This window comes from Mytilus edulis, chromosome 14 (assembly GCF_963676685.1).
Source record: "Mytilus edulis chromosome 14, xbMytEdul2.2, whole genome shotgun sequence".
NCBI lineage: Eukaryota > Metazoa > Mollusca > Bivalvia > Mytilida > Mytilidae > Mytilus > Mytilus edulis.
The window spans coordinates 51,342,023-51,361,024 of record NC_092357.1 but is presented as its reverse complement, the minus strand read 5'-3'; the positions used below and the strand labels follow the sequence as shown (position 1 = coordinate 51,361,024).

At 32.4% G+C, this 19,002-nt stretch overlaps 1 protein-coding gene across 2 annotated transcripts in view; it reads left to right on the top strand.

The window, feature by feature from the left end:
- The window catches only part of LOC139502826 (WW domain-containing adapter protein with coiled-coil-like), a 35,149-nt gene that overhangs the window by 8,655 nt on the left and 7,492 nt on the right, over nucleotides 1-19,002 (top strand). For both annotated transcript variants that reach the window (XM_071292437.1, XM_071292436.1), the window contains exons 8-9: nucleotides 16,322-16,564; nucleotides 18,055-18,120. In XM_071292437.1, the coding sequence (XP_071148538.1) occupies nucleotides 16,322-16,564; nucleotides 18,055-18,120 (309 nt within the window). The remainder of the gene's footprint in view (nucleotides 1-16,321; nucleotides 16,565-18,054; nucleotides 18,121-19,002) is intronic.

The window sequence follows — 19,002 nt, the reverse complement described above, 5'->3', positions numbered from 1 at the left end:
GAAACTTAGTACACATGTTACTTATGATATGATCTTTCTAATTTAAAGCCAAATTAAACTTTTGACCCCAATTTCACGGTCCACTGAACATAGTAAATGAAAGTGCGAGTTTCAGGTTAAATTTTTTGTCAAGGTAGTTTTTGATGAAGCTGAAGTCCAATCAACTTGAAACTTAGTACACATGTTCCCTATAATATAATCTTTCTAATTGTAATGCCTTATTATATTTTTTACCAATTTTCACTATTCATTGAACATGGAAAATAATAGTGCGAGTGGGGCATCCGTGTACTTTGGACACATTCTTGTTTTATTTCACCAAGGACTTTTAACAAGCAGTAAAATATGGATTGCGCACATCCAATTTTATTTTAGATAAGGCCAACAATAAAATATTGTTTGTTTCCACTCACCCAATCGACCTGGTAAAATCACTGCTACCCGAAAAATTTTTATTGGCCATTCTTGTCCACTATTTTTTTTTTTTTTTTTTGCTATGTTGGTTATTGGTGATATCTTTTCCATGATGTAGTCAACGAGCGTTGGGTTTTGGTGATACCTTTCTGATACTGTAGTCAACGAGCGTTTTAAATCAAGGTATTTTTGCATTGAAGCGTCTACATGATTTGGAATCAAGGAAAACAAACAAAATGCTTTGCCACAAGATTTGTTTGTGTGCAAGGGTGATCTTTTTTGAAAAAAAAAACCAAAAAAACTGAAGCATCTTTCAACCCGCTGATTGCTTCTTGATTTGCTTTGTGTCTAACCTCTGTTCCTGTTTAAAGGATAAAAATCTTAAAGACTTTGAATAAAAAATGGTCTGACTCGTGTTTTAAAATCTATCTACTTTGTCTTTGAACAGGTTGGGCACAAGTCAGGAAATGTGGGATACATGTATTCCCTGCTTTCAGGGAAGGTCCCTGTTTTCTGGTGTAAAACAAACCCAGTTTAAATGGGGTTTCTTTTTTTAATTTATGGCATGAAAATTACAAAAAGGCACATTAAAACTGCATCAGTCAATGTCAGTAGAATTCGTAAATACTTATTAAAAGTATTTTTGGAAATACAAAACATGAATATAAAGTGAAGCCTTGTTTCTTCTAAAACTCAAAAAAACATACAAATCTTTGTTTAGGAATCAATTGACCAAGCTGCATGATCCAGGTGTAACCTACATGTAACATAACTGAATTATGTTCACTTCTATTTAAAATTTTTATTCATTGAATTTTAATTCCCAAGTGATTAACATGTAACTTTTTGTCATCTCATAATTGATGATCAAGGTATAAATTGGTGAACAAAGGAATTGTTTTGTTGTGAGTTATGCATCAAATTAGACTTGAAATAAGCTTGATTTTTTAACTAAAAAAAACCTTGCTATATCATTAACAAATGATTAAGCATTAATTGTTATGGTTATCACAAGTAGAATGTGCGCTTTTGTAGATTTCATTACATTAAAGGAATAAGAAAAAAAGCAGGGCTTTCCCTTGAAATAGAAGTAAAAGGCTAAATCTAAATTATAGGTGGCTGTAACATGCATTCGGCAAAGCCGGACACCCACCAAGCTTGTGCTTTACGGCAGGGGGTCTGGCATAAATAGGGCAAAATCCTGCATTCTCGCAATCTCCTGGCACCTAATTTCATCTTTCAAATGACTATTTTTTTAAGTACATGTATGAAATTATTAAAAGAAAGGAAAAAAAATCTCAAAGAAATTTCATTTTTTTTTAATAATTTTTATGTTAGGGCTATTCCAGAAAAAAATGTATGGGGGGGTTGGAAGGCACATTATATTAATAATACATGGGTGATGGGTATCAGAGCAACTTTTCACACTATAATGCACTATAATTCTCAATTACAATTGCCTGGGTGGCGGGTGCTGACAAAAACTGCCTTCCAACCCCCCCATACATTTTTTTCTGGAATAGCCCTTATAGTTTTTTTATTTTCATAACCTTATGCTTAAAATTCATTTACTTTTAAAGGAGTTTTATTTATATAATAATCCGGTTTCTTAGAAATCTTGATCGATTTATTTTGCATTACTGTGTGCATTTGCAAACAAATGACCCCCCTTTTCTCGCTAAAGACTGTTACACGTATTTAAATCATGCAATTATTTCTCAAGCATTGACAGAAAATTGATATATCCTCTGATTTTCTCTTTTTTTGTAAACTGTTCAATAAGTTGGATACATAAATCATTTGGAAATGTCATTGATTTGAGGTCGAGTCGACAATATTCTACTTTCGTTCACAGGGGCTTGTTACAATTGCCGGGTTTACTATCCATATGAACCCCTAAAAAAACACAAGGGAGGAAGCTCATTTGCGACAATGCTTCAAATTATTGTTGTAAATTTTTTATAAGACTTTCACTTACTTTGTGACCTAAATAAATCTGTTCCCACTTGAATTATCTCTTCAATGATATATATTTATTGCCTTAAGTTACCTCTATAACTATTGTAATCCTTAAAACAAACTTGAAATTTCTGAAATAGAACGAATCGAGGCCCTACATTTGAAAATGAAAGTACTAAAGCGACACCTACCGGAAAATATATTTTCGGCACTCTCGGGAGTTTACCACAATACGAGGACGAAAGACAGTGTGTACCTAATAACTCCCGCCAATTTTTACATAATTAAAATCTAAAATACAGTAGACTTCCGAAAACATAACATTTATGGTAAACACCCGAGAGTCCCGAAAATATATTTTACGGTAGGTGTCGCCTTTGTACTTTCATTTTCAAATGTAGGGCCTTGATTCGTTCTATTTCAGAAATTTCAAATTTGTTTTAAGGATTACAATAGTAATAGAGGTTACTTAAGGCAATAAATATATATCATTGAAGAGATAATTCAAGTGGGAACAGATTTATTTAGGTCACAAAGTAAGTGAAAGCCTTATAAAAAATTTACAACAATAATTTGAAGCATTGTCGCAAATGAGTTTCCTCCCTTGTGTTTTTTAGCTCACCTGGCCCAAAGGGCCAAGTGAGCTTTTCCCATCACTTGGCGTCCGTTGTCCGTCGTCTGTCGTCCGGCGTCGTTAACTTTTACAAAAATCTTCTCCTCTGAAACTACTGGGCCAAATTACACCAAACTTGGCCAAAATCATCATTGGGTATCTAGTTTAAAAAATGTGTCCGGTGACCCAAGATGGCCGCCATGGCTAAAAATAGAACATAGGGTAAAATGCAGTTTTTGGCTTATAACTCAAAAACCAAAGCATTTAGAGCAAATCTGACAAGGGGTAAACTTGTGTAACAGGTCAAGATCTATCTGCCCTGAAATTTTCAGATAAATCATATAACCTGTTGTTGGGTTGCTGCCCCTGAATTAGTAATTTTAAGGAAATTTTGCTGTTTTTGGTTATTATCTTGAATATTATTAGAGATAGAGATAAACTGTAAACAGCAATAATGTTCAGCAAAGTAATATTTACAAATAAGTCAACATGACCGAAATGGTCAGTTGACCCCTTTAGGAGTTATTGCCCTTTATAGTCAATTTTTAACCATTTTTCGTAAATCTTAGTAATCTTTTACAAAAATCTTCTCCTCTGAAACTACTTGGCCAAATCAATCCAAACTTGGCCACAATCATCTTTAGGGTATGTAGTTTAAAAAATGTGTCCAGTGACCCGGCCAACCATCCAAGATGGCCGCCATGGCTAAAAATAGAACATAGGGGTAAAATGCAGTTTTGAGCTTATAACTCAAAAACCAAAGCATTTAGAGCAAATCTGACAGGGGTAAAATTGTGTAACAGGTCAAGATCTATCTGCCTTGAAATTTTCAGATGAATCGGATAACCTGTTGTTGGGTTGCTGCCCCTGAATTAGTAATTTTAAGGAAATTTTGCTGTTTTTGTGTTATTATCTTGAATATTGTTATAGATAGAGATAACTTGTAAACAGCAATAATGTTCAGCTAAATAAGATCTAGAAATAAGTCAACATGACCAAAATCGTCAGTTGACCCCTTAAGGAGTTGTTGCCCATTTTATTCAATTTTTACAATTTTCACTAATTTGGTAAATTTTTGTAAATTTTTACAAAATATTTTTCACTGTATCTAAAGGTCCAAGTTTATTATAGATAGAGAAAATTCTAAGTACCAAGAATGTTCAGTAAAGTAAGATCTACAAACACATCACTATCAGCAAAACACAATTTTGTCATGAATCCATCTGTGTCCTTTGTTTAATATGCACATAGACCAAGGTGAGCGACACAGGCTCTTTAGAGCCTCTAGTTTAGGGGTTCGTATGGATAGTAAACCCGGCAATTGTAACAAGCCCCTGTGTTTCGTTGTTGACCTTGATTCTCTGAACACCACGTGGGCTTTGAAAAATGAGCTTCAAAATAAACTGTTTTCTAGATTCTGAACAATATGATCTACGACACTTTCTTTAATTTGACTGATATTATTCCATAACATAAGATTGTCATCCTATCTGATTGTCTTCACGTTTTAAAAGCCAACAAGTTAATGACCATCGGAACATCTCTATTGTTATCGTTCAATGACCCCCGGAACGTCTCTCTTGTTATCTTTGAAAAGAAACGATGCATGCTGACTTTAAATAGACAACCAATCAGTGACCTCAATTCATGTGAACTATATTTAGTCCAAGGTAAACACTGACTTTTCATCCTTGTTTATCGTGACCGCGACTTTGCGACAATACGTCTCTCGGCAGCCTGTAAACATTTGAAAAAGATATTTTATATAATTTATATTTTTGTCAGTGAAGTAGCCGGCACTTGAAGCCACAGTAAACGGCGGACTTCCGCTGGCTACCGGCTTCAATGGAAAGCCCTGAAAAAGAAGTTCCCTGTATACTGTTTTTTTTAACACCAAAAAACTGGGGTGTACACTGAATTAGAATACAGGGAATACCCCAATTTTCTTGACTTGAGCCTTACCTGTTGAATTTCGTACAAATTCAATATAGAAAACCATATCAAGGAATAAAATAAAATAATTTGCCTACCTACCTACCCATACCCTAACAACCTCAATCGGGAGAGGGGAAACAAAGATATTTTTAATGTTGGCCTAATAACATGAATAAAGGATCAATAACAGAGATAAACAACACATGATTTTTTTTCTTCATAAATTAATTAGGTTGTGATTATTGTGTTGTGTTTGGGTGGGGAATGTCTCTCAGTGTTGTGTTTTTATGAATATCATATATAAATATAGGGCATATTGTTAACAAAATGTGATCCCTTCGTTCAACAGAGTTGTCACTTTACAATTTCTTTTCTGAATTTAAATAACTCAAATCAGTAATTTACCGGAGGTAGTGAAACATAATATTTTACATTGCAAAATAAACATGATAAATTGAAAGTAACAGAGTTCACTTGTTGATCTGATAAATTAACTCTAGGGTTAAGATTGGTAAATTACTGTTAAAACAACTATTTGTTTTGAGCCAGTTGATTTTTAAATTTATTGAATAATGAATCGGATATTGCTCACTGAGTACATGGAGTAGGTCATTATAGAATATAGAATAGAATAGAATATTTTTATTTTCCAAATTACAGGGCCCATAAAGGGCATAAAATCAGATACAATTGATTTACATAATTGGTAATAACAACAATAGAGGCATATACATATATATTTGGAAAATAAGCATTGGTCAGAATCAAGCTAAAAACCACATACATTGTATATATTGTGAATAAAAGAATAATAAAAAATTTTACATTATACATGTATACATGTATGTATTTATTCTCAAATTATTTACTTGACTTAGTGTCAAGTGTTCATACCTGATCTCCTTAATTCAAAACAGTCACAAATATAACAGCCCAGTTTTTCCATAAGAGTATCATTTTCTTGGGTCAAGGGCCATAAAAATTTAGAAGATTGATTTAAATTTATAAAATTACAACAATTGTTAGAAATGTCTTTAAAAAAATCGTCCCTTTGAATATCATAAAGAGGGCATTCTAATAAGAAATGAAGCTCATCTTCAACTTTACCAAGTGAGCAATTAGAACAAAGACGCTGAGATCTATCTATATGCTTTTTTGAATATCTGTCTGTCTCAATTTTTAAAGAGTGGCAACTTATTCTTAATTTACAAATTGACTGTCTTTTTTTGAAGTCCTGCAATTCTAAATATTTTTCTTTTTTAAAACATTTTTTTATAGAAAAATAAGTACCAAGCTTCCCTTTTTGGGAGTTCATTGTTTGATACTTAAGTTTATTCCAAAATTTAAAATAACTTTTACATAGTTTATTTTTATACGACCGCAAAATTTGAAAAAATTTGAAATTTTGACACAAGGTTTATGACCACAAAAGAGAGGTTGGGATTGATTTTGGGAGTTTTGGTTCCAACAGTTTAGGAATTAGGGGCCAAAAAAGGGCCCAAATAAGCATTATTCTTGGTTTTTGCACAATAACTTTAGTTTAAGTAAATAGAAATCAATGAAATTTAAACACAATGTTTATGACCACAAAAGAAAGGTTGGTATTGATTTTGGGAGTTTTGGTCCCAACAGTTTAGGAATAAAGGGCCCAAAGGGTCCAAAATTAAACTTTGTTTGATTTCATCAAAAATTGAATAATTGGGGTTCTTTGATATGCCGAATCTAACTGTGTATGTAGATTCTTAATTTTTGGTCCCGTTTTCAAATTGGTCTACATTAAGGTCCAAAGGGTCCAAAATTAAACTTAGTTTGATTTTAACAAAAATTGAATCCTTGGGGTTCTTTGATATGCTGAATCTAAAAATGTACTTAGATTTTTTATCATTGGCCCAGTTTTCAAGTTGGTCCAAAATTAAACTTTGTTTGATTTCATAAAAAATTGAATAATTGGGGTTCTTTGATATGCCAAATCTAACTGTGTATGTAGATTCTTAATTTTTGGTCCCGTTTTAAAATTGGTCTACATTAAAGTCCAAAGGGTCCAAAATTAAACTTAATTTTGATTTTAACAAAAATTGAATTCTTGGGCCTCTTTGATATGCTGAATCCAAACATGTACTTAGATTTTTGATTATGGACCCAGTTTTCAAGTTGATCCAAATCAGGATCCAAAATTATTATATTAAGTATTGTGCAATAGCAAGAAATTTTCAATTGCACAGTATTCAGCAATAGCAAGAAATCTTCAAGTGCACAGTATTGTGCAATAGCAAGAAATCTTCAATTGCACAGTATTGTGCAATAGCAAATATTTTCAATTGCACAGTATTGCACAATAGCAAGAAATATCTAATTGCACAATATTGTGCAATAGCAAGAAATTCCAATTGGATTCAATTGGAGTTATCTTTCTTTGTCCAGAATAGTAGTTGAATCAACTTAAATCATTGTTTTATACAATATACAATGTATATTCACTTTTACTACCAACTGATAGATTAAAACAATCTTTACCATTCAGTAATAACAAGCATTTTTTTTTAACATTTTAATATTTTATGATGTATTTAAATGAGTAGTTATTGTTGCAAACTTCATTAGAAATTTGAATTGAGATCAGTTTTGAAATAAGGGAAAGGGGGATGTGAAAAAAAAATTGGGGGGTCAATTTTTTTCATTTCAGATTTCATAAATAAAACGAAAATTTCTTCAAACATTTTTTTGAGAGGATTAATATTCAACAGCATAGTGAATTGTTCAAAGGCAAACATATTTTTTTTAAGTTCATTAGACCACATTCATTCTGTGTCAGAAACCTATGCTGTGTCAACTATTTAATCACAATCCAAATTTAGAGCTGAATCCAGCGTGAATGTTGTGTCCATACTTGCCCCAACCGTTCAGGGTTCAACCTCTGCGGTCGTATAAAGCTGCGCCCTGCTGAGCATCTGGTTAACATACTGACATAAAGAACCAATTGATTGGTCAAAATTTGGTAATTCAATCTCTCTCAGAATATAATCTATACTAGAATACCATGTATTTACATTAGAGCTATGTAACTGTTTACAACATATAAATGCATCAAATAGTAATCCTTCTTTCAACTGTTCCAGTCTATGACAATATTTTAACATTGATAAAATTATAGTAAAATACATAGGAAATCTACCAAGCTCTGACATTACAGCAATATTACTTGACTTTCTGTTTACACCAAGAATATATTTCATAAATTTGGTATGAGCTTTTTCAGAAGAATCCTGACCAAAGACTTTTTCTAATATATAATCATTATCTTTTTTACAAGCAGCTGAATCCGTTCTAAACATTCCCCATATTTCACTGCCATATAATAGTATGGGTTTAATTGTATGATCATAAAGATGTAAAAAAGTGGCAATACTAGGGTACTAGATACTAATGATGGTAAAATTGTCTTTGTTGAAAAAAACACAAATTATGACCTGACCGAACTATAAAAATACAAAATAAGTGTTTTATTGGTATTTTTATCCGTTGGAACATTTTATTTCAAACATGTCAATTGACAATGACATTTGGCAAAAACATAAAAGAATAATTATCTTATTTTGAATGATAATGTCACATTTCTATCTGTCAAAGAAAGGATATTTTAATACTGCATTTTAAAGTGCACAGGTGCAATCAAGATCAATTTAATGCACATACTTATTAGGTAATAAATCTGGCTAATCCGATTATGTTGTCATGCATCATTAATTTTCAGTACATCCGATGTGCAATAAACCAATTAGCAGGCGCATGGTGTTGGGAGAGAATCTTTGGAGGAAATTAGGAGTATAATCTGAAAACGATGATTAGAGTTCGCGATTACAAACTCTCTGGGCGTACTGTAATTTCAGCTGGCCTACATTTATCTATCTATCTAAACCAAACCGGCTTGTGAAAAAAAAATAACACGTTTTTATACGACCACAAAAATTGAAAATTTTATATGGATTTAAATTCATTCCATTTAACAATGTTTAAGGTACAGTCAAGCATTTGTATTTAATAGTTTGTAAACAATTTTTACTTTTTAATTTGACAAATGTCTCATGATCGTTCATTGGCTTGTTCAACCATGCAGACAATGTAAATTATGTAAATTAAATCAGCTGTCAAAAATATTGATCTACGCATCACATCGATGTTTTGACATCGACTTCGGGTTTAGTTTCTTGTCAAAACAACGGCTCAAAACAATGTTGTATCATAAATCTTCTAGGCAAAACGATGTTTCTTGGACTTGGGGGATACAATCAGGACGCGTCCCAGGGACTCACGGGTTTAAAAAATGATGCGTCAAGCTCGATTTCCATGCGTCCAGGTTGCTTATACAGCTGTACGCATCTTAACAAGAACCCTGGTCTATAGTAGGGGGTTCAATAGAATAGAATAGAAGAATATTTTATTATTCCAATCAAGGGCCCTTGATGGGCAGCATAACATGTACACATAGAACAATACATCATGATTTGTAACAGAAAAACATTTTTATATAATAAAAGGAAACATTAAAAAAGTTCAGATAGGTGTTATTATCTTCATTCTATAAAAATCAAATACATTTAGTTCCAGGCAGGATGAGAACCATAAAATCATTACAATTATCATTGTTATTACATACATTAATTAACATTTCGTCTAACTTCTAGACATGTAATAATATAGCTCCCTAAATATTTAAGTATAGACAAATTTTCATTAGTAAATAACCAAACAAATTTTGCCTCATTTGAAAGATGTATAAAATTAGGACAAATACAGGTTATTTCCTCGAAAAATATCTCCCTATCATTTTTGTATGCTGGACAACTAGTTATAAAATGTTGTTCATCTTCAACCAGATTTAGAGTACATTTCTTGCAAAGCCTTTGATTTTTGTCGAGCCTGCAACTTTTGTTGCAGAAAGCTCGACATAGGGATAGTGATCCGGCGGCGGCGGTGTTAGCTAACTTCTTAAAAGCTTTATATTTTAGAAGGTGGAAGACCTGGATGCTTCATACTTTGTATATAGATGCCTCATGTTACGAAGTTTCCGTCAGTCACATGTCCAATGTCCTTGACCTCATTTTCATGGTTCAGTGACCACTTGAAAAAAAAGTTCAGATTTTTTGTAATGTTGAATTCTCTCTTATTATAAGTAATAGGATACCTATATTTGATATGTGCTACCTTGAAAGGTCCTCATGTCTGTCAGACAGTTTTCACTTGACCTCGACCTCATTTCATGGATCAGTTAACAAGGTTAAGTTTTGGTGGTCAAGTCCATATCTCAGATACTACAAGCAATAGGGCTAGTATATTCGGTGTATGGAAGGACTGTAAGGTGTACATGTCCAACTGGCAGGTGTCATCTGACCTTGACCTCATTTTCATGGTTCAGTGGTTATAGTTAAATTTTTGTGTTTTGGTCTGTTTTTCTCATACTATATGCAATAGGTCTACTATATTTGTTGTATGGAATGATTGTAAGGTGTACCTATCTAGCGGGCAGATGTCATGTGACCTTGACCTCATTTTCATGGTTCAGTGGTCAAAGTTAAGTTTTTGAGTTTTGGTCTTTTTATCTAATACTATATGCCATAGGTCATCTATATTTGGTGTATGGAAATATGTTATGATCTTTATGTCAGTCGCGCAGGTTTTGTTTGACCGTGACCTCATTTTCACGGTTCATTGCACAGTGTTAAGTTTTTGTGTTTTGGTCTATTTTTCTTAAACTATGAGTAATAGGTCAACTATATATGTTGTATAGAAGCATTGTTAGCTGTACATGTCTGCCTGGCATGGTTCATCTGACCTTGACCTCATTTTCAAGGTTCATTGGTTTTTGTTTAGTTATCTTGGTTAATGTTAAGTTTATGTGACAGTTGTATTAAAGCTTAGCTTTATACTTAGGACTATCAACATAATATCAATGATTAGTATAGAAGGCGAGACATTTCAGCGTGTCCACTCTTGTTTTCTATATATAATGTTTTATACCTGTCTCTTTCTATTTTGAGATCATGAGAGATTTTTCAATATAACGCAGGGGGGTCAAAATACCATGGCAAAGTAAAATTTTCAAAACATCTTTTCCATCATGTTTAATTCATACAAACTACTTATTAGAGTATTATTACTATGTAAAGGAGTTAGAATAGCTAGAATTTTTTAAATGAGAGGTCTATAGTAGGGTGTTCAATATACCGCAGGGGGGTCAAAAGATCATGGCAAAGTAAAATATTCGAAATATCTTTACCAGCATGTCTAACATGTCTAATGTATATACAAACTTCTTATTGTTATTACACCAATAAGTAGTTTGTATGTATTTTGGTATTTTGACCCCCCCCCCTGCAGTATATTGAACCCCTGATACTATAGACCTTTAATTTCCTAAATTCTGGCAATTCTAACTCTTTTATGTAGTTAGAATACACCAATAAGTAGTTTGTATGTAATAAACTTTCTGGAAAATTTTTTTTGAAATTTTACTATGCCATGGTATTTTGACACCCCAACCCCACCATGGTATATATATATTGAACCCCTCTGCTATAGACCTTAAATTTAAAAATATCTACCTTTTCTAACTCCTTAACATAGTAATACTGTAAAAGCACAAATTTTATTTCGTGGATAAGAATTATCCCCGAAATTAAAACCCCAACGAAAATTTAACTGTAGATTTACATTATTTTGTGATCTGACTAAATCTTATTGACATTATATAATTGATGAACATAAATACAGACAATGAAATAAATAGGTTAATTGATTAGACATTGATATTCAAAGGTTTTCTTTAAGTCAGATGATAATCCTAATCCTTTGTTTGTACAGTAATTAATAATCACCAAGAACTGTCAATCAATGTCATTTAACAGTCTAATGTGTCTGTAATGCCCTCAAGTTGTAATACATTTATTACACAATCATTGTCCTTGGATAAAACATAAAAGGTGTGTAACAGCCAATTAGGTGTGCAGGTTACAACACTTGATTAGTGCTCACTGTTACTATGAAATGCAATTATTGATTTTTCCCAACCCAAAAGTTCACATCAGTTTCATTGAGTATTGTCAATTATAAAGTGACATTTGTATAATTTTTTTCTAAACTTAAAAACCGCGAAAATTTGAACTTACTTTTGGATACAAAACCATTAAATTTTAACCCTACGAAAAAAATAATGTTTATACAGTAATACTCCAACAAGAAGTTTGTATGTACTAAACTTACTGGAAAAGATATTTTGAAAATTTTACTTTCCCATGGTATTTTGACCCCTCTACCATGGTATATTGAACCCCCCCCTACTCTAGACCTTTAATATACAAATTCTTGCAATTCTAACTCTTTTATGTAGTTAGAATGCATCAATAAGTAGGGTTGTATGTACATGTATTCAATTTGCTGGAAAAGATATTTTAAAAATTTTACTTTCCCATGGTATTTTGCCCCCCACCCCTACCATGGTATATTGAACCCCCTACACTAGACCTTTAATTTCAAAGATTCTGTCAATTCTCACTTGTTTAGGCCACATTAAGAAGAATGTCTGTTTCCCCTCCCCCAGGTCTACCCTTTGTAAACAGACCAGAAAGGCAGGTTCTTTTTTTTTTTTTTTTTTTTTTTTTAACTGGATATGATTGTCATAGCATGGTCACATGAATGGTTTGACTTGTCCAGTCCAGGCCACTTATCAGTTGTTTGTGCTCAAAAATAAAATATTCGCCACGACTTGAAAAATTTTATTGCCCATTCTTGTCCAATTTTTTTTTTTTTTTTTGCTATGTTGGTTTTTGGTGATATCTTTCCGATACTGTAGTAAACCTGCGTTGGTTTTTTGTCATTCCTTTTCGATGCTGTAATCAACAAGCCTTTTAATTCAAGACATTTTTGTATTGAAGCATCTATATGATTCGGAATCGAGGAAAACAAACTGCATTGCTACACAATATGTGTTGTGTGCAAGGGTGATATTTGAAAATAAAAATCTGAAGCATCTTTCAACCCACTGAGTGCACCTTGATTGGCTTTGTCTTTTACCTCTGTTCCTGTTTAAAGGATAAAATCTTTGAGTAAAAATGGTCTGAATCGTGCTTTGAAATCAATCTACTTTGTCTTCGACTTCGAACAGGTTGGGCACAAGTCAGAAAATGTTGGATATATTGTACATGAATTCCCTGCTTTCACCTCTTGTGTTAACAAGACCAGTTTAAATGTGTTTTTATTTTTCAATTCATGGCAGGAAATTTACAAAAGGGCACGTTTTACATTCATGACGTTATAACTGCGTCAGTTGAATTTGTAAATACTTAAAGTATTGATTGTTCTCCATTATTCTTTCAGCATTCAATTGCAAACACAATATTTTTATTATATGTATTTTGAATCATAATGTCGGACTACAAAGAATTCGATACCAAAACTATATCTATATTGAACTCTGTACTTGCTGTCGTGGCAGACCTCCAGACACAATGTGGAAAGCTTGAGCGCGAAGTTACTAGGATATCGCAACTTGAGCGGAAATTAGATCTAATGGTAATACGAATAGAAAACGTAGAACAGAAGTGCGAAATTGTGTTTAACCGAAATAAAATGATCGAAGAAAAGGGAGAACAAATGGGTACGGTTGTGCATAAAATTATACATCGCTGCAAAGAAAATATGTCTAAAATATCATTGTTAGAGGAAGCAGAAAATGTTAAAGAAAACACATTCGATATGAAATGCGTCAATGAGCGATTGATAAATATCGAAAGCGATGTCGATGAGTTACAATGGAGATCAATGACTAACAATATCGTAATATCCGGAATAAAACAGGAGCCAAATGAGGATACAGAAAACATTGTAAGAGATTTTATCCGCAAAAATCTGGGAATAGGGGAAAATGTCAATTTCGTTTCTGTACATCGTTTTGGAAAACAAAGACAAAATATTCAAAGAATAATGACTAAATTTGTATCTTTGAAAGATAAACAATTAGTTATGAGGAACTGTCACAAATTAAAGGGGACACTTATTTCTGTCAGAGAACAATTTCCGGTAAAAATCGAAAAGAAGAGGAAAAAACTATATCCTATATTAAAGCAGGCAAAGATAGACCGAAAGAAAGCTATATTGATAAGAGATAAGCTGTTCATAGAAGGGGAATTATACGAACCAAGCGATGACAGTGAACCAATACACACGGATAACAAAGAAACGAAGAACAGAAACACTCAAAATATCGATGCAGATAAAAGTCCATTCATTAATTCAACGCAACCTAGTGATTTCTACCCATGGAATCGTCCGATACTACAAAAACGGAAAAATCAGAAGCGGAACAGAATTGATTCTGACGAACCTTATTCGTAAAGCCTGGCCAATATTAAATCAATCCGAAGTGCATGAACTCTATTAATATTCTATCTTAAAAATTTAACTCTACGCTAGTACTATCCTGAACTTACTTCACAAAAACTGAAAACCTCTTTTTCGATAAAAGGGTTGCGTTATTTTTTATTTGTAACATTTATTGACCAACGTATTATTTTGTATACTACATTTTGTTGCTCTTGTTGCACACAATGTGCCTGAGTGTATTAAACTTGTCTACTTGAAGTATTCTAGGAACAACAAAACATATAAGTGAAGCCTTGTTTTTTCTAGACCTCTAAAAAAACATGCAAATCTTTTGTTAAGGAATTAATTGACCAAACTGCATGATCCAGGTGCGACTGAACATAACTGAATTATATATGTTCACTTCTATTGAAAATTTTTATTCATTAAATTTTAATTCTCAAGTCATTAACATATCTTTTTGTCATCTCATAATTGATGATCAAGGTATGAATTGGTGAACACAGGAATTGTTTTGTTGTGAGTTATGCATCAAATTAGACTTGAAATAAGCTTGAGTTTTAACTAATTAAACACTTGCTTTCATTACACATTGTTATCACATGAAGGATGCGTGCTTTTGTTGATTTCATACCATAAACATGATAAAATTAATAGGAAAAAGGAGGTCCCTGTATACTGTTTTTAACATCAGAAAACTGGGGTGTACACTGAATACAGGGAATACCCCACTGTTCTTGACTTATCTTACCTGTTGAATTTTGTAAAATTCAATATAGAAAAATTATATTAAGAAATAAAATAAAATAATTTGCCTACCTACCTACCCATACCCTGATAACCTCAGTTGGGGAGGGGAAACAAAGATATTTTTAATGTTGGCCTTACAATGTAGTTTCTCTCTTATGAGTAATAAACTATACTTGCTATAGGATAACTATATTTGGTATGTGCATTCTTCATACATGTACCTATCAGACAATTTTCACTTGACCTCAACTTGTTTCATGGATCAGTAAACATGGTAAACAAGGTTTAAGTTTTGGTAACTAACATGTCCATGTATAAGCAATATGTATTCCATTTAAAGACAACTAACAGGCTATTAATTGAACTTAGGAATTATTTTTAATTATGGAATTTGCATAATTTCTTGTCCTTGAAATTTAAAAAAAAATCCATGTTTTTCATGCTTATTCTGTACTTGAATGTTCTGTGTTGCGCACAATACTTTCCTTTACAAAGAAGATAGTACCTTTTCAATAAAAAGTACTGGGGTGGGCACAATACTATCTTATACAAAATACATGGTATGGAAAGTGTTGTGAACCGCTCAAACATTATGATTAAAAATAATTCCAAGTTCAAATAATAGCCTGTTAACTACAACATGTACAATGTACATGCAGTAATTATCTTTTGCAGGATGAGCATGTCAGTCGTTGTCAGTTTTTACAGTTTATTCAAAATAAGCATAAACTGAAATTAATTGTTGATCTGGACAAAACCTTTGATCATTTTAACTTTAAAGAAGACCAATAAGGTTACTTTAAATTGCTGACCTCTGTCTGAATGTAAAAGTAGTTGGTGAAATTAATATACAAAGAAAAAGGTATAATTGATCGTTGTAGGAAAATTGCAGAAAAATTTGTCAAAAAAATGGAAAATTAATGAAATTAGCATTTGAAGATCAAAGGAAACACCAAAATCACTGCAATAGGTCATTTTAGGTGATTTATCAAATCACTGAAATAGGTGAAAATGAAATCACTTGTTTAAGTAGTACCCCTATCTGTAAGGTGAAACCTGGAATTTTACAAGAAAGATAGTCTTAACTACTGGGAAAATCTCTTTAGAAAGTGTTAAATCATTATGTTAAGCCTTCATTATAGCATTTTTTCAACGAATAGAAAATTTACAGCTGAATGATTGCATAAAGAATCAAAAGGTTATTTTTTTTAATTTTACTAAAAATAAACATTAAGTATATCAATTAGCAATTTACCAATACATTTTTTATTTCAGAGCATCATGAGGATATGGACATATCACCCAGTAGTACACCTACTAGTTCTCGGCAGTCTAGTTGTGCTGGTACCCCACAGCTAGGACCAGTATCCACGCCAGCCTCCGTCACCACTCCCGGATCACTTAACCTGTCCTCAAGGATACCAAGTACTAGTACGACAGGCCCTTTAATATCAGCTCTGCCACAATTAATTACACAACTCAGTGGTGTCCAAAACAATCAGGACTTAACAAATAAAGGTAGATGCGTTATAAATCTAAATACGGGGCTTCCTGAAAACAATTAAGGGCATACAATACAGTTTTGAACCTGTATTTACAAGTTGATGAAAATTTGCATATAGGCTATTTTTTACCTCATTAAATCAAATATGTAATAAAAAATATACCTTGATGTGCTACTTTTTGAGTAAAATAAGGTCGAAATTTTGTATATATTTGCTCAAAATTCAGATTTGTGTCCGTATTTTCTTTTTCGAAAGAAAGACATAACTTTTTTGTTTTAAAAGATAACCACAAAAGGGTTTTTGTTAAATAATCGGTATTTTCTGTATTTTAAAAGTATCATTTATTATGCAATTTATATGATTAGAGGAAAAACGTAATTTTTTGCTGCATGTTTATCAAAATTAAAAAAATTGCGCTATTTACAGTTTTATAAAATTTGGGTCACATAATCTCCTTGCAAAATGAAACAAATCGCTGTTTTAAAAAATAGGGGTCCATGCACTCGTTTTCAAATTAAATCAGTTTGAATGATAAAAATGCATCTTTTCCCGATATGTCAGAGTTTGACGTCGCGAAAATAACATTTTACGTTAGCAACGTCATTACCTTCCCTGTAACTGTATTGTATGCCCTTAAGGAGCATATGTGTGTAGTTATATCTTACATCTTGCTTCATTAAAAGTGAACTCGCAGAATTTCAAGCCTTTCATATATTTTCAAAGATATTCTGTAAAACTACTGACTGAATTTCAACAAAACTTGGTGCCAAGTACCTTTAGTATAGAGTATAATGTACATGAAGTGTATTAAGTTTTACCTTTGTCTGTCTATATATCTGTACGTCTATCCATTCCCAAAGTTAGTTTCCGTTCTCTAACTTAAGTTTGCCTCTATCAAATGTTATGAAACTTATAAAAAATTATTATTACCACAAAACACAAATCAAGTTTGAATTTCAGTGGTGTCACTTTAACCATTCTATATCTATGCCCCTTTTCAAATGGAAAATTGCTATTTACATTCTCTAACTTTAGTTTGCCTCATGCATCCAAATGTTATTAAACTTATACACAATACTTTATTACCATATAACATGTATAACTGAGATCAAGTTCAAATTAGGGTAACATCAGATTCACTTTTACCGTTCTTCAGTTATGTCCCTTTATAACTTGATATGATATGATTTGCAAGCAAAGGCATCATTTGTGTCCCATTCCCCCCCCTTTTTTTTTTAGAAAACAAACATTGCCACCATGGTTTAAAATAGTACATATGCAATGCATTACTGTCCTATATCTTGAAAACCATAATAGATTGTTAAAGCTGACAGGTAAACAAACAAAAAAAGCCTAGAACACCCACCTTCTATTTTCACTAAATTTCTTGTGGCATTGTATCTATAGATCATATAAGGGAGACAAGCTCTTTGGAGCCTTTTGTTATTTATAATTATCTGCAGAAGATAGTTAGACTTAAACACATATATTTATTATCCACAGCATTGCAGACATTACATCAGTTGCAGGAGGTGATAAAAAGACAAATTGCACAACAACAGACTCCAGGTTAGTGGCTATTCATAAATACTGTAATCAATCACTGATTGTAACTCATGGGTGATCAAGGTTGCTAGAAACTTCCCTTGTCATAATCAATCTTTAATACATGGTCAGGGTTTAAGCTAGGATTTTGAGGGCTTTAGTCACTTTTGGGCGCTATGAAAACCAATCTTTTTTTGTGTTACAGCTAGGGACCAAGGATTTATATTACTAGCTTCATCTTTGACTTTGTCAGATTTTAAAGGACTCCGGCATGATTGGCAGTCAGTATTGTATTATTTGACTGTATTGACCCTTATTATGAAAGATTCTGACATGGGATGCGCAAACTTAGTTCACAATTTCTCTTCAGTTTGTTCCAGAGGACATTCCTGATCAACAAAAGTTGGATTCAATTTTTTTTAAACACGGAATTACAGCAGACATTAACTTGCATTGATTATATCACTGCATAATCCTTATAAAACTTCTAAATCGATATTTGGTTATCATTTCTATTAAGTTGGAACTGTATAAAATCCTATTTGGAACAAGTATAACAACTGAAAGGAGGTTGTAAACAAATCAAAAATGGATCACGTTTACTACTTTCAGTTTCAAATTGAAACAAAAACGTGAAGTGACACGTGGATGATAAATTCAAAACGAGTCCAGATTCATCAGGAAATTATCATTTTTCGTTTTAATTTCTTTTAGTAAGAGATATATATTTGTCTCTCGTTTAATTGATTCTAAATGATTTCGTATTTTACATTTTTAATCAAGGTCTATAAATAGTCATAAATACTTTCACGCATGCGTAGCACATATTACAGGAATACTTTCAGGCATGTGTAGCACACAGTACAGGAATCCTTTCAGTCATGCGTAGCACACAGTACAAGAAGC